This window comes from Amblyraja radiata, chromosome 22 (assembly GCF_010909765.2).
Source record: "Amblyraja radiata isolate CabotCenter1 chromosome 22, sAmbRad1.1.pri, whole genome shotgun sequence".
Lineage (NCBI taxonomy): Eukaryota > Metazoa > Chordata > Chondrichthyes > Rajiformes > Rajidae > Amblyraja > Amblyraja radiata.
In genome coordinates, this window is record NC_045977.1 from 25,468,914 (window position 1) to 25,496,680 (window position 27,767).

At 41.1% G+C, this 27,767-nt stretch overlaps 2 protein-coding genes across 6 annotated transcripts in view; one reads left to right on the forward strand and one right to left on the reverse strand.

The window, feature by feature from the left end:
- Positions 1 to 7,255: 7,255 nt before the first annotated feature.
- Positions 7,256 to 21,670, forward strand: atpaf2 (ATP synthase mitochondrial F1 complex assembly factor 2). Of its 2 annotated transcripts, XM_033040777.1 has the most exons (9): positions 7,256 to 7,358; positions 7,391 to 7,505; positions 9,797 to 9,841; positions 13,701 to 13,849; positions 15,466 to 15,563; positions 16,845 to 16,925; positions 18,419 to 18,531; positions 20,080 to 20,195; positions 21,427 to 21,670. In XM_033040777.1, the coding sequence occupies exons 2-9, from the start codon at positions 7,400 to 7,402 to the stop codon at positions 21,562 to 21,564; spliced, it is 846 nt and encodes a 281-aa protein (XP_032896668.1). In that variant the 5' UTR covers positions 7,256 to 7,358; positions 7,391 to 7,399; the 3' UTR covers positions 21,565 to 21,670. The 2 variants fall into 2 exon arrangements, with proteins under 2 accessions (XP_032896668.1, XP_032896667.1); XM_033040776.1 differs by having other exon boundaries at positions 7,261 to 7,505.
- A 2,715-nt stretch (positions 21,671 to 24,385) lies between these two features.
- drc3 (dynein regulatory complex subunit 3) overlaps positions 24,386 to 27,767 on the reverse strand; it is a 30,496-nt gene continuing 27,114 nt past the window's right edge. For all 4 annotated transcript variants that reach the window (XM_033040797.1, XM_033040796.1, XM_033040795.1 and 1 more), the window contains one exon: positions 24,386 to 25,697. In XM_033040797.1, the coding sequence (XP_032896688.1) occupies positions 25,590 to 25,697 (108 nt within the window). In that variant the 3' untranslated portion in view covers positions 24,386 to 25,589. The remainder of the gene's footprint in view (positions 25,698 to 27,767) is intronic.

Consider the following 27,767-nt stretch of genomic DNA (forward strand, 5'->3'; position numbering starts at 1 on the left):
TTACCTTTCTTGTACCCTGAGTCTGGAGGTTCGGGCGTAGAAGGCCTTGTAACGTCTGCTGGAGGGAAGTAGTTGAAACAGACCGTGACAGTGGTGTGATGAGTCCTTATGGATGCTGAGGGCCTTCCTGAGGCACCGCGTGTGGTAGATGCCCTCCAAGGTTGGTTGCTCTATCCCGATGATCCGCTGCGCTCTGTTGACGACGCGCTGAAGAGCTCTCCTCTCCGCCTCCGTGCAGCTGAGATACCACACAGAGATGCCATACGTTAGTATGCTCTCTGTGGTGCAGCGGTAGAACGTTGTCAGCAGCTGTTGGGGCAGACCAGTCTTTTTTAATGTCCTCAGGAAGAACAGTCGTTGCTGTGCCTTCTTGACCAGCGCAGCGGTGTTTGTGGACCATGTGAGGTCTTCTGAAATGTGAGTGCCCAGAAACTTAAAGCTGGACACTCTCTCCACACTTTCCCCGTAAATGGAGTTTGGGGCCTGTTCTCCAGTATGGGACCTCCTGAAGTCAATAATCAGCTCCTTGGTCTTGGAGGTGTTTAGTGCCAAGTTGTTATTGGCGCACCAGTCCGCCAGGTTCTGCACCTCCGCTCTGTAGTTTGTTTCATCATCGTTGGTGATCAGCCCAATCACTGTTGTGTCGTCTGCAAACTTCACGATGGTGTTGGTGTCGAATGCAGGGACACAGTCGTGAGTGAAGAGGGAGTAGAGCATGGGGCTTAGTACACTAACTCCTTAACCAATTATTTAATGGCAGGGAAATTGAGATTCTTAAGAGAATGAGGAGCAGACACTTAATGATAGGGAAAATATTGGTAAACTATAACTGTATTCTAGTGTGCTCAAATAATTGGTTAAGGAGTTAGTGGATACATTAATGATGATCTTTCAACGTTTCTGATACATTGGAACAGTTAGCATCTTTGAAGGCAGCAAACATAATGCCCCTGTTTAAGAGAGGAAGGGGAAAATGGTAACAAACCATTGTCAATTGCTGTGTCATTTAGTGGCCTTCGATTCCTTGTGTGTTCAGATCAGCCAGTCAATGTGGTTTTTTGAAGGGAGATGCATGGTTGATAAATCTAATACCCATTTGAGTTTGCAGTGAGTAGGATGAACAGGGAAAATAAATGTATGCAATATATTTAATTTCAAAATGCACATGATGAGATACCACACAAAGGTTATTCATTACTAAAGGGTGCATGGGCTGTCATTGAGGTATAGACCAATACAGAATGAAAACAGGCCACAGAGTCTGAACTAACCATCAACCACCCAATTTTACATTAGTCCCATTTAATTCTCATTAACTTCTCTCTGGTTCTACCATCCACCTAATTTACAGTGGTTATAAAGAAGGGTCTCAACCCAATAGGTCACATTTCCGTGTTCTCCAGGGATGCTGTCTGACCTGCTGAGTTACTCCAGCATTTTGTCCGAGTCTGTTAACCTGGAGGAAATCCTTGCAATCTCGGGGAGAATGCAAATTCCACACAAAATAGCACCTGAGATCAGGATTGAATGTGTTTCTCTGGAATTGTTGGGCAGTGAGCCACTGTGCTGACCTCATTAGCATAGACTGGTTATAGGACAGAAATCAGAGAGTGGGTAAAAACAGAGGTAAACTAAAATGCTGGAGAAACTCAGCGGGTGAGGCAGCATCTATGGAGCGAAGGAAATAGGCAACGTTTCGGGCCGAAACCCTTCTTCAAACTGGGTAAAAACGGACTGTTTTCAAATCTTCTGACCTATTTGTGCTGATCCTCATAATTCATACATTATGTTAATGACAAATGAAAAGTAAGGATGTGATATGACCAAGTTTACAAATGATGCAAAGCAGGTTGGGAAATTATTATTTAGGAGGTAATCGGTTAGGAAAAGCGAAGGTCAATCAATGCACACCAGTTGCTGAAAGCAAAGGTTTAGGTGCAGCAAGCAGTTAGGAAGCAAATGGTATGAAGGATTTGGTTATACCGGATCTTCATGATGTTGGTTGCCTTATTTGAGGAAGCACGGGGGGGGGGGGGGGGGGGGGGGGGGGGAGAGTGATGACCCATTCTCCCGTCTCCACCGGCTTCATCCGCAGGATTTTCCTTTGTGTTAACTTATTTCCACTGTGATACATTAGTAGCACTCCTTACATAAGAGATTCTATTTGCTACAAATGTTTGAAAGCATTTGTTTTTGTTGTTGAAGTATTTAAGCACCGTTGTACTATCATTCTAGAGGATAGATTCTTCCAGCTGAAGCTGTAGTTCTTTTTGCAGCATTATGTCAATTTTGACAGCTATGACTGCATTCTGGGAATCATCATTTGCTGCAATGGTGCCACTCTGGCCTTTCCCATTAAGAATGCAACATGTACTTTGTTGTTATCATTCTCCAGTCTTAGATGTGAAACAATACCATAGCCACTTTCAACTGCATCTGAAAAGTGATGCAGCTGTGCATATCTGATTTGACCAAAGTTTGTAGGCTTCATGCACCGGTCCACTTTGAATTCTGAGACCTTGTCAAGATCTGCTAACCACTCTGTCCATCACCGAGAGAAGGTTTGCGTTATACTCTCATCCCATCTAAGTTTTTTTTACAGAGCTCCTGCATAATTAACTTGGCTAGCAGAGTAAATGGTGCAAGAAATCCCAAAGGGTCGTATCAATCACTGATAGGATGCCCCGTCTTGTACATGGTCTTTCCTGAATCGAGATTCTGAATTGGAACACATCAGTATTAACACACCAGTGCAATCCAAGTGCTCTTTCCATAGGCAGATTGGCTTTGTCCAAATCCATCTCCCTGGTCTCCTTGGCTCTATTATCTGGTGGAATGGTTTCCAATACAGCACGGCTGTTGCTGATCCACTTTGAGAGCATGAATCCTCCGTTTTGGCAGAGGGAAGTCTTTACCATTTGAATTGCTTCATCTTCCGAAGACATGGATTTTAAACAATCATCCACACAGAAGTTGTTCTTTTTAGTGTTTTTATCACTTCTTCCGTAAAGTGAGCTTTATTGTCCTCGGCAGTTTTCCTTAATGCAAAGTTTGCACAAATTGGTGATGACACTGCTCCAAAGAGATGTACTTTCATCCAGTATTCAACGAGATCTTGTTGTGCGTCACCATCAGGCCACCAGAGGAATTGCAAATAGTCAATATGCTTTTCTGATACTTTGACTTGAAACATAGCTTTAATATCAGCCATCAAAGCAACCTTGTCTGAATCTAATGAGAACTCCAACGAGTGAGTTGGTAAGGTCTGGACCCTGCAGTAGTTAACAGTTAAGTGATGTACCTTTGAAGACTGTAGCACAGTCAAAGACCACCCTCAAGGTCCCTTTCTTTGAGTGATACATCGCATGGTGTCGGATATACCAAAGATCTCTGTCACTTCAATTCAGCTGGTCTGTTTACCATTTCGGCATAATCATTGTCAATCATTTCCTTTAGGAAAGATGTATATTAATCATGACATTTTGTATTTTTGCCAAACTTGCGTTTCAGATTCTGGGTGCACTGCTCTGCAATGCAACGACTATTCGGCAGACTAACACTTTCTTATTTTAAAGGTAAGTCTAGACAATAGTGTCCGACTGTCATCTTTACTGAGTGATTCATAATATCCAAGAACTTTATCACCTCTCTGGACATTTTTTCTGATTACATGCTGGTTTTTTCATTGAAACATAGAAACTAGGTGCAGGAGTAGGCCATTCGGCCCTTCGAGCCTGCACCGCCATTCAATATGATCATGGCTGATCATCCAACTCAGTATCCCGTACCTGCCTTCTCTCCATACCCTCTGATCCCCTTAGCCACAAGGGCCACATCTAACTCCCTCTTAAATATAGCCAATGAACTGGCCTCGACTACCCTCTGTGGCAGAGAGTTCCAGAGATTCACCACTCTCTGTGTGAAAAAAGTTCTTCTCATCTCGGTTTTAAAGGATTTCCCCCTTATCCTTAAGCTGTGACCCCTTGTCCTGGACTTCCCCAACATCGGGAGCAATCTTCCTGCATCTAGCCTGTCCAACCCCTTCAGAATTTTGTAAGTTTCTATAAGATCCCCTCTCAATCTCCTAAATTCTAGAGAGTATAAACCAAGTCTATCCAGTCTTTCTTCATAAGACAGTCCTGACATCCCAGGAATCAGTCTGGTGAAGTCGTGATTGATTCAGATTCAGATTCAAACTTTATTGTCATTGTGCAGTGTACAGTACAGAGACAATGAAATGCAGTTAGCATCTCCCTAGAAGAGCGACATAGAATATGAGCAATAAATATATTTACGTACATACAGTCGTAGTAGTGCAATTTTTTCCGGTGGAAGGACTGTCCGGGGGGGGGGGGGGGGGGGGGGGGGGGGGGGGGGTGACTGGCAATCACTGAGGTACAGAGTTAAGTAATGTAACAGCCGCAGGGAAGAAGCTGTTCCTGGACCTGCTGGTATTGTATTACTTAATCAATAGCTATCCTAATTTTACGTTAGATATTCGATTGACAGAGACAGCAGGGTAGTTATTCTTATTCCTGCTTTTGTTTTTCCTTCTCAAGGAGCCATAGAAAACCCATCCGAATAAGGTTCTCATAGCAAATGGCCCGTCCACTTGACTGCTGACAAACTCTCTAGCTTCCAATGCCTTCAAAGCACTCGTTCCGATAAGTAGGTTGATACCAGAATTTATTTTAGGTATCTTGACATCCTCCAAGTAAGGCCATTATTTCAAGTCATCCTGCTTGGGTATATTTAGATGGTCTCATGTGTAAATACATCAGATAGTTGTATAAAATTGTCTTCATCCAGACTAGATATTTCTATACATGTAATATGATGACTACCGCAGCATTTCTTTTCATTTATGGTACGTAAGAGAATCTTAGTCTTTTCTCCTGTAATGCCCAGCCTTCTCATCAAGCTTTCTGTGCAAAAGGTAGCTGAACTTCCATGATCGAAAAATGCATATGTTTGCAGCACTGTATTCCCCTTGCTGCTCATTACCTGTACAGGAACGAAGGAGAAAATACAGGTTTCTACCCTGGCCCCAATATGCGCATTTATCTGAGGTGAGGTAACAGCATCACTCATAGTTGGCTTCTCCTTCTGTTCTACTTGCTCTGACTTCTCTGTAAGGTCCTGTTCAGTGTGAAGTAATTCAGGATGATCTTGTGTGCACACATAACAAGTTATACGACTCTTGCAGTCTTTAACCATGTGTCCTTTCGTCTAACATCCAAAGCAGATTCCCTTCTCCTTTAAGAAATCCATCTATTCATTACATTCCTTCTTCTTGAATTTTCGACACCACCTTATGACACAAAAAAAACAAAACCCTTGTGGCTTAATAGTATATGCATCTCCTTTTATTCCATATGTCATTTCTGCAGGTATTACAGCGGTAGCAAAACTGCTTTCCTTAGGTCCTTATCTTCCTTTTGTTTTAGTAAAAGTAGAACCTTTGACAGTTGCAATTGATTTAGGATCTTGGATACTACCATGGCGTGGATCTAACATTAACTGTACTTCCCTTTCCATGAAATTCACCAGGCCAGGAAACATGGCCTAATTATAAGTTTAATATTGTGCCAAAGAAACTCAATGTTACACTTGCTCTTTCAACCAGCATGCCAAATTCCACCATAATCAGAGTCATACAGCCTGGAAACAGGCCCTTCGGCCCAACTTGCCCGCGCTGACCAACATGCTCCATCTACACTAGTCCCACCTGCCTGTGTTTGCCCCATATACCTCTAAACCTATCCTATCCATGTATCTGTCCAAATGTTTCTTAAATGTTGTGATAATACCTGCCTCAACTACTTTCTTCAGCAGCTTGTTCCATGTAACTACCATCTTTTGTGTAAAAAAAAAGTTACTCCTTAGGTTCCTATTAAATCTTTCCCCTCACAACGGAATCCTATGTTCTCTGGTTCTCGATTTTCCCATCTCTGGGCAAAAGGCTGTGCATTTACCCTATTCAACCTCATAATCTCATTCACCTCTATAAAATCTCCCGTCATCATCCTGCGTTCCAAGGGGCAAATGTCCATCACAATAACACTAATTTATGCAATATTCAGCATGCATAGTTACTTTAATAAAATTTTGATAGCAAGTATGTAAAACATAAGGGCAAGTTATTTTAAAATAACATTTGTAATACCACCTATTTCCTCAAGATGACTTTACAAAGCTACTTGCTGCAGGTCTCTGATACAACTGCATCATTCATTGACATTTTTAGGTACTGCAGGGATGATATAAATGCAAGATTGCAAAACAATAATCGATAAAGCCTGTCTTTCATATTTCAGAAAGACTGGTGGTCTCTTTACTATGACATCCAATTGTTTATTTTAATGATGCCAAGGTTTTTCCTTCGACTATAACCAGAAGTCAATAGTGAAGGTTGCCTATGTGCCAAATGTGATGCTTGCAATGTGATATTTGTGTGTTAAAAAATGTTTTTATAATAGAGCTCAAGGCTGATGTTTTAACATCACAGATAACTGGGGTTTACAATATTTAAATATCAGAAATATATTTTTTGTTAACCTCATTTTATGGCAAACTGTAGATTTTCAGACATTCCACCAGGCGGCAGCAAAGCTTCAGGTGATATATTTGTTTTTAACCACAGCACCACTTCCCTGTACTAACCCTTTATAATGCCATCAAACCTATTGACCTCCACCTGGCTTAGCTCAGCAAATGAGCTTTTTTAGCCATTGTGTAAAGAATTTCCTCTCTGTGTAAAGAAATGTTTCCTCAGATCAGCAATTAATGACCAAGCCTTAATTTAGAGAGTGGCCCTGGCTCAAGAGACCTAAGACCCCAGCTAACGGAAACGTCAATTAAAAGGCAAAATGCGACTGGCCCGGACAGCCTGAATTTGAAAGAGGTTTGCAAAAAGGACATAAATATTTTAGCCAGAATTTTTCCTCGGCTAAATGTGGCAAAATACCACCTAGTATTAAGATCTGTTGGACTGTTCTCATTCACAAATGAACATCTATCCTATTAAATCCTTTAATATATTTGTACGCAACAAGCTCAAGAAACAATGAGCTATTGGTTGATTCACAGCCTTGTTTGGTAACTCAAATGCCCAGACTTTTGTGTCTATCTTCGGTGTAAACCAAAGATCATAGAGCTATGGTCTTCGGTGTAAACCCGCATCTGCAGTTCCCCCTGAACGGGTGGGTTGACAGTGACATTCCGAGATGATTGACACCAGATCCGCCGTGGCCAACGTGGGGCGGGTTTGGTGGAGGTGAAAGGTCGGGAAGATGGCGGCGCCCAGTAGGAGATGTACGTTGGAATGAAAGATCATTGCCAGCGTCGTACGGCTGGTGAGAGGTAACCCGTGCCCAGGTTTTCCCGTTAAAGTGGGAGGATGCTGGCCCGCCTCTGGACCCGGGCTCCCGCAGGCTTCAGACTGGGGCATGGTTTACGTTTGACGGGAGGCACGGTGGAGTGCAGGCGACGATACCCGACTGCAGGTGAGCAATAGTAACAGCGGAGACAACTATAAAACTAATTTGCTTGAGCCAATTGTCTATCATGTTATGAATCCTGTCTGCAACATTTCTTCTACTCTGACTCAACCGGGGAAAACGGGTCACGACCCGAAACGTCGCCAATTCCTTTTTTCCAGAGACGCCGAGTTACTCCAGCTGTTTGTGTCTATCTTTGGTTTAAACCAACATCTACAGTTCTTTCCTACACAACTATATAATTGTATCAAGGCTGGCGAGCGGAAACCATAGCCTCTGGGTCCAAAGTTTAGAGTCTAGGCTCTATCCAAACTATGCTGACTTCCACTATGGGGAGAGCATTAAAAAATGCAAGAATATACCCCCGGTTGTAGTCAGAGTAATGGAAATGTTGCATCCAGGATTCATAACATGATAGACAATTGGCTCAAGCAAATTAGTTTTATATATATAAAACCGTAGATTTTATAATAGCCGTTACAGAGACTTTATTGCAATATGAATATAATATTCCCAGATAATTATCTTTTAGAGAAAATTAGCAAAAAGTTAGAATTGTAGTCCCAATAAAAAAGGATAGTTAAAAATAAAAAGAGAAGAACGTCCTAGATCAGAAAACAAAATGGAATAAATGAAGCTGAAAGCTGCAGCTGCTGTCAATCTGAAACAAACACATAACATTGCTGGAGATGCTTGGCAGATCAGAGTAAGCTTCTTTGAGAGAAAGATATAGTCCATGTTTCAGGTTTTCATCATAACTGGAAAACAAGTGTGCATTAAGCTACAGGAAGAAGGAAGGGCAAAAAGAACAGAGAGAATGTCTGTGAAGGTAGAGATGAAGGGGGTATAGCTACCAATTACTTTCAATGTCAGCCGCTATAGAGAAAATAAATAAAACCACTTGCTAGAACTGTCATTTGAATGGTACCAGGACAACAACCGTGCTCTCAGCAAGAGTAAAACCAAGGAACCGATTGTTGACTTTAGAAAAGAAAGGCCGAGGATCCATAAACGGGTTGGTGATGGAGAGAGTCAGCAACTTAAAGATCCTGGGCGTGCATATCTCTGAAGATCTGTCCTGGACCTAGAACATTGATGCAATCACCATGAAAGCCCATCAACGCCTTCACTTCCTTAGAAAATTGAGATTTTGTTTGTCAACAAATACTCTCTTGCGCTTCTAGAGAGGTAGAGAGTCTATTGCCTGGTTGCATCAGGGTCTGGTTTGGCAACTTGAATGCCCAGGAATGAAGTAGATTACAAAAAGTGGTGAACACTGCCCAGTCCATCACCACCATCGAAGCGATCTATAGGAGGCACTATATCTTATAAAGGGAAGCTAGCATCATCAAGAACTCTCAACACTTGACCATGCTCTCATATCTATCAACATGGCTGTGAAGTGCTGTTCCTTGAGCTTGTGTTCAGCATAGTTGGAACAATGTAGGAAATCAAACACAGTGAGTGAGTGGGAGTGAGCTAGAACAGTGTCTCCTCTTCCATCTAGGCATAGTTTGGAGTTAAGAACTAAAGTTGGAACTAAGAAACAATAAGGGGTAGGAACCATTGATGGGAATTGCCCATAGGACTACAAATGTTGTCACACTATGGGATGTTCTATAAATCAGGGAAATTAAACAAAATATAACAAAAGTATTTTGATTATAGGTGGCTTTAATTCACCTATAGACTAGAAAAACAAAACAAATTAATAGTATGCCGGACAAAAATGATGCAGTGTATATAGGAGTCTGGAAACAAGGATCTGCAGATGCTGGTTTACCAAGGAAAGATACAAAATGCTGGAGTAGCTCAGTGGATCAGGCAACATCCCTGGAGAGCATGGATAGGTGGCAATTCAGGTCGGACCCTTCCTCCCATCAATTTGCTGCGTGTAGGACAAATCTTCAGAGATATGCACGCCCAGGAATTTGAAGCTTTTGACTTTCCATCACCGATATAGTCCACAGAATGATCAATACAACAACAAATACGACACTGAGTGCAAAACAGCAGAATAATGCAAAGATTGTCATGCAAAATGCAAATAGTGCAAAAGAATGTTAAAGTATAATAAAGGAATAACCAAATGAGGTAGAGTTAAGAGTAAGAGAACATAGTAACACCTCTGGGAATGGGATGTAAAAGAGAGATTGGTTCAGTAGTCGGATAGCCTTCCCCCTCTTCACCCCCTCCCCCCCCTCCCCCTGTATTGGTTCACAGCAGATACAAGCCTTGCATGATGTTTGTTTGGAAATAAATTGTCTGATTTCTCAAAATTTTCTCAAATTTTGTAGAACGAAAGAAGTTTTATCAGAATGTGAGTATTTCACAAGGAGAAGGTAAGATTTTTGTGATTGAATCCCTTCCTAACTCTTTAAAACCCTTCCATCATCGCCAAGGGTTAGGTCATGTGCCTGATCCAGAAAGACAAGCGACTGCAAATGCTGGAATCTTGAGCAAATAAACAAGGAGCTCTGGCTGTCAGACAGCATCTAGAGCCAGAAAAGGATAGTTTGAAGAAGGGTTCCAACTCAAAATACGGGTGCTGCCTGAACCGTTGAGGGCCTCCAGCAGTTTGTTTTTGGCTCAAGCATGTGATGCACTCTGTTTCTCTTGCCACAATACTTTTGAGAGATTTTCTGAGATTATTCCACTCTGTTTTGTTTTAGTTTTTATCCAGTCATTGGATGAATGTCTTTCTGCTAACATTTAAAAGTTAAATCCTATGCATCATGCAGCCCTCCTGATTGGTATTCTGTTTCTCAACTTTCTACCACTGCATCAAGATTCAGCACTGATTGATGCAAAGGCTTCTTCAACAAAACTCTCAATTTCTACCATCAAGAGGGATGGGGGTGGTTGGTGTCTGGGCATAACACAATCTGCCCGTACAAATTCCCCTTTCGGCTAATACACTGCATTGTCAGTTCAAAATCCCCAAACTCCCAACAGTATTAGAAATTTAGGGAATTATGGGATATCTTGATGTTGTAAAAGGCTCTATGTAAATGTAGCTTGTATAATGGTAGATGCTTATTGATATTGGGCAGTCTGTGAACTTTTGAAAATTTGTCTGTCAGACTTTTGAATGTTTTTTTCAACTTTAACCATTGTGGGAACTTTATATAGAACATAGAATAGTGCAGCAAAGTAACAAGTCTTTTGCTCACAATGATTGTGCCAAACATGATGGCAAGTTAAACTGATCTCATCTACCTACACATGATTCATATCCCTCTATTCCCTGCACTTCCATGTACCTATCTAAACGGCACTATTGTTTCTGCCTCCACACCATTCCTGGCAGTGCGAGCCAGGCCTCCACTACTCGCTGTGTAAATAAAAATAACCTGCCTCACACATCTCCATTAAACGTTCTCTCTCCCATCTTATATTTATGCACTCTAGAGTTGGACATTTCCACCCTGGGAAATCAGTTCTGACTCTCCCCTATCTATGTCTCTCATAATTTTATGTAGCTCTATCAAGTCTCTCCTCAACTTGTTCCAGAGAAAATTGGAGCCAAAAGCCTTTAATCCAAGCAACATTCTGGTAAACAGGCTTTTTGTACCTTACCCAAAGCCTCCATGTCTTTCCTATATAGGGTGACCAGAACTTCACTCAATACTCTAAATGGGGCTTAACCGGAGTCCTATAGAACTGCATCATGACTTCCTGACTCTGATATTCAATGCCCCTAGCAATAAAGCCAAGCATACCATACACTTTCTTAACCACCCTATCTACTTGTGGTGCTACCTTCAGTGGACTATGAACTTCTACTCCAAGATCCCTCTGTCCATCAATGATGTTAAGAGCCTGGCTATTAACTGTATATTCGCTTACATTCAACGTCCCACTGTGCAACACATCACACTTGCTTGGGTTAAAACCCATCTGCCATTTCTCTACCCATTACTGCACCCGATCTACATCTCACAGCCTTCCTCATTGTCTGCTCCTCCTCCTATTTTGGTGTCATCAGCAAACTTACTCGCCAATCCATCTATATTTACGTCTAGGTCATTGAAACATATCACAAACAGCGGAGAACCCAGCACGGATCCCTGCGGTACTTCACTGATCATAGACCTATAGCCAGAATGTCTTCCTTCCACCACAACCCGCTGCTCGCTATGAATAAGCAAGTTTTGAATCCAGATGAACACATCATCGTAAATCCCGTACATCTTAATCTTCTGGATCAACCTACCATGAGTGACTTTATCAAAAGTCTTACTAAAATCCAAGTATACAATATTCACCGCCTACCAGCATCAACCTCCTTCGTCATCTTCTCAAAAAGCTCCAATCAAGTTAGTGAGTACAAAGCCATGCTGGATATCCCTAATTAGCCCATTCTCTTCCAAATGGGAATAAATCCTATCTCAAATAATTATCTCCAATAGTTTTTTTACCACTGATGTGACACTCACCAGCGCTTAGTTCCCTGGATTCTCTCTACATCCTTTCTTAAACAAAAGAACAACATTGGCCACTCTCCAGTCCTCCGGGATCTCACCTGCTTGAGTTCTTTCCCACTCACTTTATATTCCTCATAAGCCTCCTCTGATGCAATCTTCTTAAACCTGATCAACCTTCCTTTTTCTACCTGACCAAATCTCCTTGGTCATCTATGGTTTCTTTACTTTGCCTTCCTCTTCCTTGCTGGAACATGCTGATTCTGCACTTTAATCAGCTGGCCTTAAAACTGCTCACACATGTCATCTGCAGACTTGCCCAATAACAACGGCTCCCAATCTACCATCCTTAATTCCTGCATAGTGACATTGTAATCTGCCTTGCCCCAATTAAATACCTTCCCCCAACATCCAGACATATCCCTATTAAAAACCATCTTAAAACTTATGGAGTTGTAAGACTGATTCCTGGGATGTCAGGACTTTCATATGAAGAAAGACTGGATAGACTCGGTTTGTACTCGCTAGAATTTAGAAGATTGAGGGGGTATCTTATAGAAACTTACAAAATTCTTAAGGAGTTGGACAGGCTAGATGCAGGAAGATTGTTCCCGATGTTGGGGAAATCCAGAACAAGGGGTCACAGTTTAAGGATAAGGGGGAAATCTTTTAGGACCGAGATGAGGAAAACTTTTTTCACACAGAGAGTGGTGAATCTCTGGAATTCTCTCCCGCAGAAGGTAGTTGAGGCCAGTTCATTGGCTATATTTAAGAGGGAGTTAGATGTGGCCCTTGTGGCTAAGGGGATCAGAGGGTATGGAGAGAAGGCAGGTACGGGATACTGAGTTGGATGATCAGCCATGATCATATTGAATGGCGGTGCAGGCTCGAAGGGCCGAATGGCCTACTCCTGCACCTATTTTCTATGTTTCTATGTAAGCACTATCTCCAAATTCTTCTTCCACAGTGACACCGATCTCCTGGCTAGGCTTGTTTCCCAATACAGGGTTCAGTATGGTACCTCCTCGAGTCGGACTACTTACATGCTGTTTAAGGAAACCTTCTTGGATACACCACACAAATTCTACCCCGTCTAATCTTTTTGCCCTGAGTGAGTCCCAGTCAATATTGGGGATGTTTTGATTTAAAAAAAATATATATATATATTGATGAAGTTAAGGTCACCCAGAACATCAATCCTGTGGTTTTTGCACCCTTCGGTAATCTGTCTACATATCTGATCCTCTGTTCCCACTGGCTATTGGATGGCCTATCCCTTTTGCCAACCTTATCCCTTTTCCTATGTCACTTTGCTGCTCTGTGATGCTCGATAACGCGTTCATTTAACAGGAAATGTTTTAGTTGAAATCTTTGGTGTTCAACTTGGCACTTTGAAAACTGAGACAAAGCTGAGTGAATTTATTTTACTTCACCTAATGTTAACATTGCATTTCATGTCTTTTGAAATAATTCAAATGCATTGGATAGCAGTTATATTGCTAAACTACTTTAATATTTACATAATTTCAACATAATTGGTGCCAATACATAGAATTATTTGCAAAATTGAAATTTGTATATGATTGTGTAGTATTTTTATTACTACGATAGTGTCTTTGTTAAACTGTCTGAGTGCATGTCTCAAGGATTGCCGAAAAGATATGCTTGTGCTGACCAGACATTTTTAAACAGCAAATGAATTTTCTTGGTAGAAATGTAAAGTGTTCCTTTGTTTGAAGGCTGCTATGCTCTGGTTTTGTTTTCCTGGCTGCTGCAGGAGGAATATTCGAGATAAACCTTGACCGCAGAAAGCTGAAGACTCCTCAGGGCAAGTTGTTCACAGTTCCAAATGAAGCCCTGGCGATTGCAGTTGCCACTGAATGGGAGACCCAAGGAGATGTACTACAGCACTTTACCATGCATCTGGTAGATATGTGTCTTTCATTATTTTTTTAACATGGACCAAAAATGTTAAACATTTTAAGTAGGCAAATGAGATTGAAATAAAATGAGAATGTATAGAAACAAAAAACTGCAGATGCTGGTTTAGAGACACAAAGTGCTGGAATAACTCAATGGGAAGGGTCCTGACACCACCTATCCCTGTCCTCCAAAGATCTTGACCGGCTGAATTGCTCTTGCACTTTGCGTACTTTTGTCTATTAACCTTCATCGGCAATAACAGACACCACTCCCTCTGCTATGGTCCATGTACAGTAAACTCTTGTTATAATTGACCATAGCCGGGGAAGTGGTGTCCATTGTTGCCAATGACGACCAATAATATTTAATAGACAAATTGCATAAAGTGCTGGAGTAATTCGGTTACTGGGAGAGGTTGGATAGACTTGGATTGTTCTCTCTGGAACTTTGGAGACTGGGGGCAAATATCGTAGGCTTCATCAATCCCTGAGGCACACCACTAGTCATAGGATTCCATTCCAAGAAACAACCTTCTACCATCATCCTCTGCTTCATTTCATGAAGCCAATTTTCTATCCAATTGGCTGGCTATCCCTGGATCTCGTTTGATCTAACCTTCCAGAGCAGCCTACCATGCGGAACCCTATCAAATTCCTTGCTGAAATCCATATAGACAGCTCTGCCCTCATCAAGCTTTTTGGTTACTTCATCAAAAAAAACTCAGATTTGTGAGACATGATCTCCAATGCACAAACCCTGACTATCCCTAATCAACCCCTTTTTAGCCAAATGCATATGGTTCAATGATTCTTTTATTGTCACGTGTACCAAAGGAACAGTGAAATACATTTTTTGCGTATAGATCAGTGATATTATTGCCATACACAAAGACAATCCCTAATTAAGTACCCCATGCATAGAAACCACCTACTGAGTCCATGTGCAACAGTCACCAGAGTTTGGCACCATTTTACATAGTCCAAGCTGCAGCTGGCCATAACGGCCCGTTACAGCCATCACCTCATTTGGTTCGCCAGCTGACCTGATGTAGAAGATTAGACCCCGGTTCTCCTACCGGCCCTTTGTCTAACTTCCGCCAGTGTCAGAGACTATCCTTCGGCCTCCGGCCCTCTGGGGCAAGCTGGTGCTCAGACCCATTCTAGACGGGCTCCCCCAGTTCTGCAGCTGGCTGCCTGTGGGGGTTTGGCAACCACCCGCACAGCCCTCTGAGAGCTTCTGCCGTGTGGCCTTGTGTTCATCATCACCGGTGTCTCCTCAGGTCTTCGGGGATGGGCAGGGCCGAGTTCCTTCGACAGACTACGGCCACTGGTCTTATGAAGTCTGGCCGCTCAGCTTGCTGGTCTTACAACCAGCGATATATATCTTTTCCCTCTGAATACTCGCCTACCATGGATGTTAGGCTCACTAGTCTATAGTTCCTGGGCTTTTCTTTGCAGCCCTTCTGAAATATAGGCACAACATTAACCACTCTCCAGTCTTCCAGCACCTCACCCAGCATGGCAACTCATTTCATATGTCTTTGATTTTCCCTGTTGTTTCACTTATTATCAGTGTTAGTTAAATAAATAGTTAAATCAGGCAATATTCTTTTTAATTAGACAAATTTGTGCAATACTGCACTGGATAATCCAACACACAGAACAAAAGAACAGTTGATTAGATCAGCTCTCAAATTCCTGGACACAGACACCGTGTGGTGAGTTATATTTGCTATAGGTGAGATGGTTAAATTGTGCATGTGGATGCAGACTCAACATTCAATCTATACCAATTCAATTAATGAATGAATCTACTAACATTGGCTTCGGACACTCATATTGAGGTGTGTTGAGTGGGTTGAGTGGGGTTGGGGTGAGCGGAAATGGACCAATGTTGGGTTGGGTTGACGGATCGTGGCAATATCTTTGGGGGAAACAGGGTAAAAGTGACTAGGTGGCCATGTGGATGGAAACGGTATGTCACTGAAGCATTTTGAAAGAATTGGGAATGCAATTTCATAGGAATGGTGGCAGGCCACCTATCATTTCATGCTCTTTAGGTCTATCTGTGTCCTGTTGGTCTTTCTTCTATGTTCCTGATGCATCAGCAAGTACATTTTCAATGATGAGATGAAGAAGAACAAAGTTTGGGAATTTCGTGAGGAAATGAAATGTTTGTGGGTAGTTGATCACTCATATGAATAATTTCAACTTAAAATGCCAATTGGTCTTTTTTTTTAAACTATAGCTCAATCATTGAACTTGGTTTAGAGATACTGCATGGAAAGAATCCCTTCAGCATGGTTCACCTCTGGCAGTCTGTACCAGATCTTTCTGGATGTATGGACTTTGAATATGATTTTGGGCAAACACAAACTTTGGCAACTTGATTTGGATTCATTTTCCATCACTATAATCTTGGTATTGATTGCTGAAGGAGAATTACACTGTCCTGCGCTATTTGTAGTTGTAGATTCTTCTGTCAGAAGATAAATATTGATTGATATGTAAATCCCAAAATCCAATTCGCAGTCGCAAATTGGCTAAAAAAATCATCACTTTTACTATGGACATCTGTGTAATGAAGGCAGATGCTGGAAATAGCAGGTCAGATAGCATCTGTGGTGGGAAAGACAGTTGATGACCTCTCAGTGGAACTAATTTGTTACTACTATAGGCCTAATTTAGATTCACTGGTTGATCCATCATCATCATCATCATCTTCAGGAAGATGAGTAAACAGGATTTAGGAAATGAAAATAGAACCTCAGCCACAAGTTTGAGAAGACCGGAATGATTTTGGGATGGAGGAGGAAATTGAAGCTGCAGAAGCGAACTATAATAATGAAAGATTGCGTTGACACTTTAATAGTGAAAAGGCTGCACAACTCGTAGAAGTTAAAGTAACTATTGGATAGAGCAATGGGGGTGACATCAGGGTCTTCCTTAAACACTGGGTTTGAACTGACCTTTATTCACACTGGCGTTTGTTTCTGTAGTTACAGAGTGGAGGAGCCACCTGGCTTAGTGGAGCTTCAGAAAAATGAATGGGATCCTGTGGTCGAATGGATAGAAAACAGGTAAAGTTTGATCCTGGGTATTTTCCTTGGAATAGGAGCAGGCCAGTGTAACACTTCACGTGGCATGGTATCACCAGGTGCCCAGAGTGTTGAAGGAATGAGGGATGGTGTTTAAAATCTACGCACAATTGGTGTACAGGTAAATCTGCTATAAGATGATAGTTGCGTTCCTTTGCAACCTAGCTTTGGAGAAAATCAAGTTATAAAAACAATGGTGTTGATAAGGAAAAAAAGGGTTGGGGCTAGAGAGTTTCAGACTCACAATAACGTTATTTTCCCTACAAAATTTTCAAATAAAAAGTTCTTAACAGCTATAAGTTTATTTTTGTTAATGCAAGTTAAAAATACTAGAGGCTGTACATCACACTATTTAATCGCACACGTGTCAAGGGAAGGATAGCTTGCATAGTTAATTTCAATGGCCTCCCGCAGTATCTTATTACTGCAGGGAGGTTACATGGAAATAGTTTTTTCCCACCCCCCTCCGCCCAAGAGCTTTTTTTTCTGCTTGTTAATTTCCAAAGAGGTGTCAACAATGGCTACCTCGCCTGTCTGTCTGTCCTTCGTTTTTGTTTTTTTTTAGTATGTGTTAAATGTATGTTTTTAATGTTCTTTAGCTTGTTTTATGTGGGGGGTGCGGGATTTTTCCATATTGTATCTCCGTCCGCGCTACGGCCTAACATCGAGGAGTTGCTGGCCTTTGCTGGAGACCGACTTCGAGAGCTCCACCGCGGGAGCCTGCGGACTTTAACATCATGGAGCTTGCGATCCCTGTCAGGTGTCGACTTTGGGGCTCCAACCGCGGGAGCTTGCGGACTTCAACATCGTGGAGTTGGCGGTCTCTGGCCAGAGGCCGACTTCGGGAACTTCAAGCCGCAGGAGCTTTGACCGCTCCGACACAGGAGCTTCGATCACCCTGACGGATGGTTCGACTGCCCCGACCGTGGGAGAAAAATGAGGGAAGAAGATTAGACTTTATTGCCTTCCATCACTGTGAGGAATGTGGGGAATCCGCTGTGGTGGATGTTTATGTTAACTTTTATGTAGTTGTGTGCCTTGGTGTTTTTTTAGTATGGCTGTATGGTAATTCGTATATCACTGTACCTTAATTGGTACACGTGACAATAAGAGACCATGAAACTTTTGAAGTAGTTCTCTATACCCGAACAATGTCTCGTTGTAACTAATTTGGCCTGTATAATATAAATGGTGATCCCTAATTCATCAATCATGTTATATCCAATTTGTGATAGAAAAAACGTGACTCATAAAGTCATACAGCACAGGAACGGGTCCTTTGGTCCAACTCATCCATGACAACTAAGATGCCCCCTCTAACCTAGTCCCATTTGAGTGGACTGGCTGTGAGAGGGAGATACCTGGCTGCAGTGTGGAGTGGGTGGTTTGTGGGGTGATGTCTCCGAGCCATGGGCTCTCTGCCATTTTTCTGATGTATTCTGTTTAAAATTGATTTATGATCTTTTCTTTAACAGGTACAATGTTGTGATTGGCTCTTCCACAAATATCTTGGGACCAAATATTCCAAAGGAGACAAAGGAGACCTTCGAACAGCATCTTTCCTCATACAATTCTTGGGCACTAATTGGTATGTGATCAGTTAATCCTTGTCGCCGCTGGATATTCTGGATCAAATAATAGAACTTAAAATAAGAATTCCTTGTTTCCCAGTTTAGTGCCGGATTGTCTGTGCTTCACAAACTAAAATTCTCCTAAATTATGCTACCCACATTCTGACCCTTACCAGGCATCATTCACCACACCCCTGCATTCACTTCTCGTCTGGCTATGCTGTTATTTTTCAAATCCTACCGTTTCGAAGTTTCTTCATATCTTCATCCGTATTACTTCCTTCATGCTTAAAGCACTTAGACATATGCGCATTCTTTCAATTCGGGCAATCCGTGATTTTAGTCAATCCACCTTTGGTGGTACCTTCCAGGTCTTTCTCTCTTTTGTTCCTTTAAGACATTCCTCTCTGGATTATTTTTTGATCATTCATCTGATTTCTCAACATGTGAATCATGATGTCAAGTTTTATTCAATAATACCTTGTGAATATCCTTCTAAGATATGATGTAAATTATGGTCATCAGTGGTAGGAGAAGAAAGGCTATTTGGCCGATCAAGTTACTCTGGCATTCAATCATGGCTGATCTATCTCCCCATGACCTCTGACACCTGTACTAATCAAGAATCTGTCTCTGCCGTAAAAATATCCACTGACTTGGCCTCTACAACCTTCATGGCAAAGAATTCCACAGATTCACCACCCTCTGACTATATACATTTCTCCTCATCTCCTTCCTAAAAGAACGTCCTTTAATTCTGAGGCTATGACCTCTAGTCCAAGACTCTCCCACGCGTGGAAACATCCTCTCCACATCCACTGTATCCAAGCATTCCACTATTCTGTATGTTTCAATGAGGCCCCCCCTCATTCTTCTGAACTCCAGCGAGTGGAGGCCCAGTGACGACAAACACTCATCATAGGTCAAACTACTCATTCCTGGGATCATTCTTGTAAACCTCCTCTGGACCCTCTCCAGAGCCAGCACATCCTTCCTCAGATATAGTGCCCACAATATTCCAAATACAGCCTTACCAGCTCCTTTTGGAGCCTCAGCATTACATCCCTGTTTTGTATACAAGCCCTCTTGAAATAAATGCTAGCAATGAGTTTGCTTTCTTTACTACCGATTCAACTTGCAGATTAACTTCATGGGAATCTTGCACCAGCACACCCAAGCCTTTGAAACTCCGATTTCTGAATTCTCTCCTCATTTAGAAAATAGTCTACGCCTTTATTCCTATTACCAAAATGCTTGACTCCACGCTTTGCTACACTATATTCCATCACTACTTCTCTGCCCAGCATCTGCAGTTCCTTCCTACATATTGTTTCCTTCAATGTGTCATGTGAGTCTAATGGAACCTTGCAACTCATGGAATGAGGAAGTAGTCTCCCTGAACTACCATTGGCAATTCCCTTTTAAATTATTTCTTAAATAATTAAAACAGTAATTTGAGTACCAGGTACATAATACAGCTGGTCTTTCACTTGTAACTTAAGTATTCATTTGAAAGTTGAAAATATCTTGAAATTATTTCTTTGCTTGCTTTTTCATTATTTTAGGTCTGGAGTATGTCATCCATCAGCTTAAATCTATAGTTCTTTCACTAAATTTAATTGACCGAAACCTTGGTGTAGAAAATGCTGTGCTGCTCTCTCGACTGGAAGAACAGTATCAGGTAGGAGATGTGTTGCTGACAGAGTATACCATGTCATGTTCTCCACACTATAAACTTCTACTTACTGATGCTGACAAATAAGCACAATGTTGAAGGCAATAGGATTGACGTTTGCAGAACAGGCAATAGGATTGAAGTTTCAGGCCGAGGTATGAATTCTTGACTTGATTGTATATCTGATCTGTTTGGATAGCATGCAAAACCAAGCTTCTCGCTGTACCTCGATACACGTGACAATAATAATCCTAACCTAAACTGAAAGAATTTTTAAAGACATAGTGAAGACATATTAAAGATGCTGGTGTGTAAAGCCTTGTCATCAGAACAGTTGCAGTGGAAGAATGGAATAGTGTCCTTGCAGGAAGCAGGGTGGGAGGAGGTGTACTTGAAGTACAGTAAACCCTTGCTATAACGGACCACACGGGGGAAGATGGTGTCCGTTATTACCAATGGTCCGCTATAACTGAATAAGGGAGTAAGTAAATACGTACAGTATTAATGGAAAAACAGCCAATGAACATACACTACACAATAACCAGTGAAGGACCGCAAAATACATAATACCTTGGGACGGCACAGTGGCAATGCAGTAGAGTTGCAACCCTGCAGCGCCAGAGACCCGAGTTTGATCTTGACATCGGGAATGGGTGATGTTTTAGGTCTAGACCCGAGTTACTCCAGCATTTTTTGTCTATCTTTGGTGTAAATCAGCATCTGCAGTTTCTTTGTACACATTTCGTCTACTTCTAAATTGTTGATCTATAACTCCTCCATGAAAAAGCCCCGAGAGAACAGTAAAGGTTTAAGTGGCTGATGTTTAAGATTATCAGCAGCTCCCTAGATTTGTGCATTAATAATGTTACTCGGGTGGCACTGCCTTTGAAAAGTACTCCTACAATAGTTAGTCCAAATATGTTGAAACTGGGGAAACTGCCATTAAACAAAAATCATACATTTGTATAAACTTTCAGTTGAATTGCAAATGTTATTTCCACAATGGGATCTTGTTAAATTTACTCCTTTCGGGAAATCGAGAGGGGTAACAGACCTCGATGCAGGACTCCCTTGTAGGTTCAAGTTGCAAATTTGTTTTTGTGTAGAAACTGCTATATATTTAACCTCAAAACAGATGAGCTAGTAAGTATACTTGGTTGCTAAAACCTTACAGATATTGTGCTGATCACTAGAACTGCTCTGTTGTAAGCAAGGTGGTGATTATTTTTGTTTGCAGATTGAGTTTTGGGGAAATGTTGAATGGGCACACGACTACGATCTCTACGAACTACGATCGCGAACTGCAGCAGGAGCCTTGTTTGTCCATCTATGTTCGGAGAGTTCCACCATGAAACATAAACTGCTGCAAGACTGAAGTAGCTGATTGTTTATTTCGTTCCTTCCTGTAACTTGGATTCTCTTCCGCATTGGATAAATGATTGTAATTTAAAAATATAAAATTAAAAGCATTTTTATCTGAACATTTCTATCCATTGAGAATTTTTTTTAAAATCGCTTGTAAATGTTTGTGTTGATAACTACAAACATTGATTTCAAAAACATTCATTTATTTCATACATTTAAGAGTTGATAATCATACAGGAGGAAAAAATAAGCCTCATTAACAAATCAGATATGCATGAGCAATATTAAGTTTAAAATTATTTTTTGGAGAATGGTTTTCTGTTGCTGTTCTAATTCAGCAAAAGTCATAGTTTACAACCTCTCAATAGTAATTTAGGAATATCACTTACCTTACAGAGTGCCCTCCATAATTTTTGGGACAAAAACCCATGATTTATTTATTTGCCTCTGTACTCCACAATTTGAGATTTGTAATAGAAAAAAAATCACATGTGGTTAAAGTCCACATTACCAGATTGTATTAAAGTTTTTTTTTTATACATATTGGTTTTACCATGTAGAAATTACAGCAGTGTTTATACATAGTTCCCCCCATTTCAGGGCACCACAATGTTTGGGACACATGGCTTCACAGGTGTTTGTAATTGCTCAGGTGTGTTTAATTGCCTCCTTAATGCAGGTATAAGAGAGTCTCAGCACCTAGTCTTAGGACGACAGATGGCACAATGGGCTAAGTGTTCGGCTGGCAACCGGAAGGTAGCCGGTTCGAATCCCGCTTGGAGTGCATACTGTCATTGTGTCCTTGGGCAAGACACTTCACCCACCTTTGCCTGTGTGTGAATGTGTGTGAGTGATTGGTGGTGGTCGGAGGGGCCGTAGGCGCAGATTGGCAGCCACGCTTCCGTCAGTCTGCCCCAGGGCAGCTGTGGCTACAGAAGTAGCTTACCACCACCGAGTGTGACTGAGGAGTGAATGAATAATGCGATGTAAAGCGCCTTGAGTATTAGAAAGGCACTATATAAATCCCATTCATTATTATTATTATTATTAGTCTTTCCTCCAGTCTTCCCATCACATTTGGAAACTTTTATGCTGTTTATCAACATGAGGACCAAAGTTGTGCCAATGAAGGTCAAATAAGCCATCATGAGACTGAGAAACATGAATAAAACTGTTAAAGACATTAGCCAAACCTTATGTTTACCAAAATCAACTGTTTGGAGCATCATTAAGAAGAAAGAGAGCACTGGTGAGCTTATTCATCGCAAAGGGACTAGCAGGCCAAGGAAGACCTCCACAGCTGATGACAGAAGCATTCTCTCTATAATAAAGAAAAATCCCAAAACACCTGTCCGACAGATCAGAAACACTCTTTAAGAGTCAGATGTGGATTTGTCAATGACCACTGTCCGCAGAAGACTTCATGAACAGAAATACAGAGGCTACACTGCAAGATGCAAACCACGCAAAAATAGGATGGCCAGGTTACAGTTTGCAGTTAAAAGAGCAACTACAGCTCTGGAAAAAGGTCTTGTGGACAGATGAGACGAAGATTAACTTATCACAGTGATAGCAAGAGCAAAGTATGGAGGAGGGAAGGAACTGCCCAAGATCCAAAGCATACCACCTCGTCTGTGAAACATGGTGGTGGGGGTGTTATAGCCTGGGCATGTATGGCTGCTGAAGGTACTCGCTCATTTATTTTCATTGACGATACAACTGCTGATGGTAGTAGCATGTGAATTCTGAAGTCACCAGAGAAGACACCCAGCAACTGGTGATGTCCATGAATCGCAGACTTCAAGCAGTCATTGCCTGCAAAGGATATGCAACAAAATACTAAACATGACTACTTTCATTTACATTACATTGGTGGGACTATGTAAATGAAGCCTTTCTCAAGCCTTTCTTGATGTCCTCTGAGTGAGGGCTATATGTATGTATTTAAACTATGAACCACTGTTGTATAACGTTAGTACCTCCACCGATGTAAAGCACTTTGGCCAACGAGTTGTTTTTTAAATGTGCTATATAAATAAAAGTGACTCGACTTGACTTGCTAAACACTTGTAATTTCTACATGGTGAAACCAAAATGTATAAAAATGGCCTTTATTAAAATCTGACAATGTGCACTTTAACCACATGCATTTTTTTCTATTACAAATCTCAAATTGTGGAGTACAGAGGCAAATAAATAAATGATGGGTCTTTGTCCCAAACATTATGGAGGGATTTATTTTGTAATTTCTCACTGCAGCAGGTAGTTAATTTTGCCATTGGTTCATAATTCTTTATTTTGGCCAAAGTGCGATTAGATTTTGTTAATGATTAGGGCATTAACATCAGGAAATCGCTTCCTCTGTTTATATCAGTACTATTGATGCAGACTGCTCTCGCTATTTAACTAGACACAAAATTCTGGAGTAACTCAGCAGGCCAGGCAGCATCTCTAGAGAACATGGATAAATAAGAGTCCTGATCTGAAACATCATCTATCCATTAACTCGAGATGCTGCCTGACCCACTGAGTTACTGCAGCATTTTATCCTTTTTTTGTATAAACCAGAATCTGCAGTTCCTTGTTATTATAAATTGTTTTCATTATTCGTTGGTTTCTATTGTCCTTAATTTTTTTGGAATTTCAGGATTACCACTTTGTGAATTTAAACTGCATTTAAAACTTTACTTCCAAATATTGTAATGTTTTAGACTTGGTCCATCCACTATTCTTGGCATCAAACCTTCATCTTAAACTTGGTACAAAACAATATGTCAGAAATATTAAGCAGGTAAGACAGCAGCTGTGGGAGAGCGTTGTGTGCAGTTCTTGTCACTCAGCTACAGGAAGAATCTCCATAAGTTGGAAAAGGTACAGAGGAGATTGAACAGTATATTACCTGGGCTTGCTGGATTGAATTACAGGGATACAATGGATAGGCTGAGATTTTTTTCTTTGGAGCATAGGAGGTTGAGGGATGACCTAATTGAGGTATACAAGATGGGGAAAAATGAATGCTTGCAATCTTCCTCCCAACGGAGAAGTTTATAAAATAGAGGCCATAATATGCTTAAGGTGAGGGGATAAATTTGAGGGACCTCGGGGCAACTTTTAACTCGGAGGGTAGTTTTTATCTGGAACGAGTTGCCAGATGAAGCTAGAGAAGCGGATATAATTACAACCTTTAAAATATATTTGGACAGATATATAGATATTTAGAGGGCTACTGGCCAAATGAGGCAAATGCGACTAGCCCAGTATGCCAACTTGGTCATTTTTGAATTTGCTGCAATGACAGGACATGATTTTCAAATATGTATTTTAAATTTATATGAAATTAGTTAAATAATGCATTATTTAAAAAATGAGTGAGCCAAGTAATATTGCAAATGCCATGAGGTTACGTAAGGAATGCAAATACACTTTCTTTAAATGTATAGTTTTATTGAAAAATAATGTTTCTTTTTCATATTCTGATTGAAGTAAACCAGATAAGGTGTTGTACTATAAAGTTATCTGCTTCCTTCAGAACAATAATTGAGTGTATCCTATTCTAATATTTAAAAAAGAGTTGAAAACAAAGTTCATCATCCAAATCACCACCAAGGCTGTGAAGGCTGGGAGAGAAATTGGACAAAAGTGGTGAATGGAAAAACACCAAACCTGCATTTTTTTTAAAAATGCAACCCAGCAGGAAGGTTGGAGTACTTGGTCTCTTGATCACCTGCTCTATATTAGGTCTGAAAATGTATATTTGCTGAAACATAAGGTTTTCATCTCTGCTGAAAGGTTCATTCCCAGGTCTGGGAATATCTATGAAATATGTAGTTCAGGGGACACCCAACTGCTAAGTAGTGCAGTCCAATCCCTCTGCTGGGGTTACAAACAATCAGAGACAATAGTGGAAGTCATGAAGCTATCTCGTATACAAACATGTCATAGAGAAGAAACCACCTTTAAAAGTCACAGTAATCCAGGTTTCTGGTTAAACTCCCACAGCAACACAATTCATGAAACCACAGCTCTCACTTCACTTTACGTGTCCTGAATATCAAGGAAATCTAGTTCATCTCGCCAATGACTGACGTAAATGTTAATTTCCAGAACTCGCTTACGATTGCGGGCTATTTCATCTGTATGCAGCTGCCAAACAAAAAGTATGTTACAATCTTGTAAATGTAAACATCTGCATATTCCCCACTCTTGTTTCTTGAAGTATATTCTTGTTATCTAATTTTCTCCGATCTCATCAATATACTTATAATTAAAAAGGTGATCAGAGCTTTATTAAACTGAGATCTTTGCAATTTCTGCTTTAAAACCCCTGAGGCTTCTGCACTATTCTTGAAGATTACATGGGGTCAAGACAGGAATCAACCTAAGATGTGATGAAGCATCAGATCTTATGCTCCTTATTTATCTTGAGTTCCATGCACTACTAACATTGCCATAAGTTAGTAAGAGAAATCCAGTGATGTACTGATAACTGTACACGCACGCAATCACACTATCTTCTCCAAGCAGAGAAAGCACATATGTACAATCAGTCAATCTAAACAGCACCAACTCAGATTGTAACTTAACTGGCCCATGGGGGTAAAAACAATTGGAGATGGTTGAGCACTAATCTGTAAATTCCAGTGTTCTGTCATAAAACAGAATAAGACGGTGGTAGAGTAGCCATCTGGGCTCTAAGATATGAAGGTACCAAATTTGGCAGATTATAATTTTTCCATATGATAAACTATTCTAAAGGGCCTGCCCCACTTTCCCGAGTTAATCACGAATTCTCCCGAGTTTTCCCCTTGATTCAAACTCGGAGATGCCAGCCGTAGGTACTCGGGGCTATTTTTTTTACTCGTGGACATTTTTCAACATGCTGAAAAAATGTTCCGACTTACCTGATGCCCCGAGTACCTACGGCTGGCATTACCAGCCACTACGATATATCTACGGACTCGCTACGGACATTCTCCGAGTTTGAATAAAGGGGAAAACTCGGGAGAATTCATCTAACCCGGGAAAGTGGAACAGGCCATTTACACCTTTCATCTCCTTCATATTTGATACCCTTTTGTCTCCTTTTTATCTCAAATCTGTGTCACTGTCTCCACCCACCTGCCAATCACCCCCACCTGTGTCCACCAATCACTTGTCAGGCCCACCCCACCTCTTTTTCAGGTCTCTCCCCATTACTAGTCTGAAGAAGGATCCTGACCAGAAACATCATCCGTCCATTCCCTCAACAGATGCTGGCTGACCGATGAGTTCCTCCAGGACTTTGTTTTTTACTCTTTTCTTACTCCATTTTATTGAACTTTTGAGTTTCCCTTTTGGCAAATTTATTTTCTTTCCTTTCCCTAACCCCAATTTTTCTATTAGCCACTGAAGCTATTCGACTTCACATTTGTTTTCAGATGCCAGATTTCTCTTACCATCACCACACTCAATGTCCAACTCGTGTTGAATGACTTCTCGGGTGTGAGAGTTGTCATCACCCAGTCTGATATTTTGTTTTGATACTATCCCTGATTTCCCTTGTTATCCACGGATGCACTACCTTCCCTGATTTATTATTTTGCCAAACTGGGATGAACAATTGTTGTAGTTCATCCATGCGGTCATTAAATGCCTTCCATTGCATATCCACCGTTAACCCTTTAAGAATCAATTGCCAGTCTATCTTGGCCAATTCACGTCTCATACCCTCAAAGTTACCTTTCTTTGAGTTCAGAACCCTTGTTTCTGAATTAACAATGTCACTCTCCATCCTAATGAAGAACTCAACCATATTATGGTAACTCTTGCCCAAGGGGCCACGCACAACAAGACTGCTAACTAACCCTTCCTCATTACTCAATACCCAGTCTAGAATAGCCTACTCTCTCGTTGGTTCCTCTACATGTTGGTTTAGAAAACTATCCCGCATACATTCCAAGAAATCCTCTTCCTCAGCACCCCTGCCAATTTGATTCACCCAATCTATATGTAGATTGAAGTTACCCATTATAACTGTTTTACCTTTGTTGCACGCATTTCTAATTTCCTGTTTGATGCCATCCCCAACTCCACTACTACTGTTAGGTGGCCTGTACACAACTCCCACTAGCGTTTTCTGCCCCTTAGTGTTTCGCAGCTCTACCCATATCGATTCCACATCCTCCAAGCTAATGTCCTTCCTTTCTATTGCGTTAATCTCCTCTCTAGCCAGCA

Coding starts and splice junctions, on each gene's coding strand:
- atpaf2 (XM_033040777.1), top strand. CDS start 7,400: ATGCTGGCCCGCCTCTGGACCCGGGCTCCCGCAGGCTTCAGACTGGGG. Junction 16,926..18,418: donor GTCGAATGGATAGAAAACAG/GTAAAGTTTGAT, acceptor TTTCTTTAACAG/GTACAATGTTGTGATTGGCT. Junction 18,532..20,079: donor CAATTCTTGGGCACTAATTG/GTATGTGATCAG, acceptor TCATTATTTTAG/GTCTGGAGTATGTCATCCAT.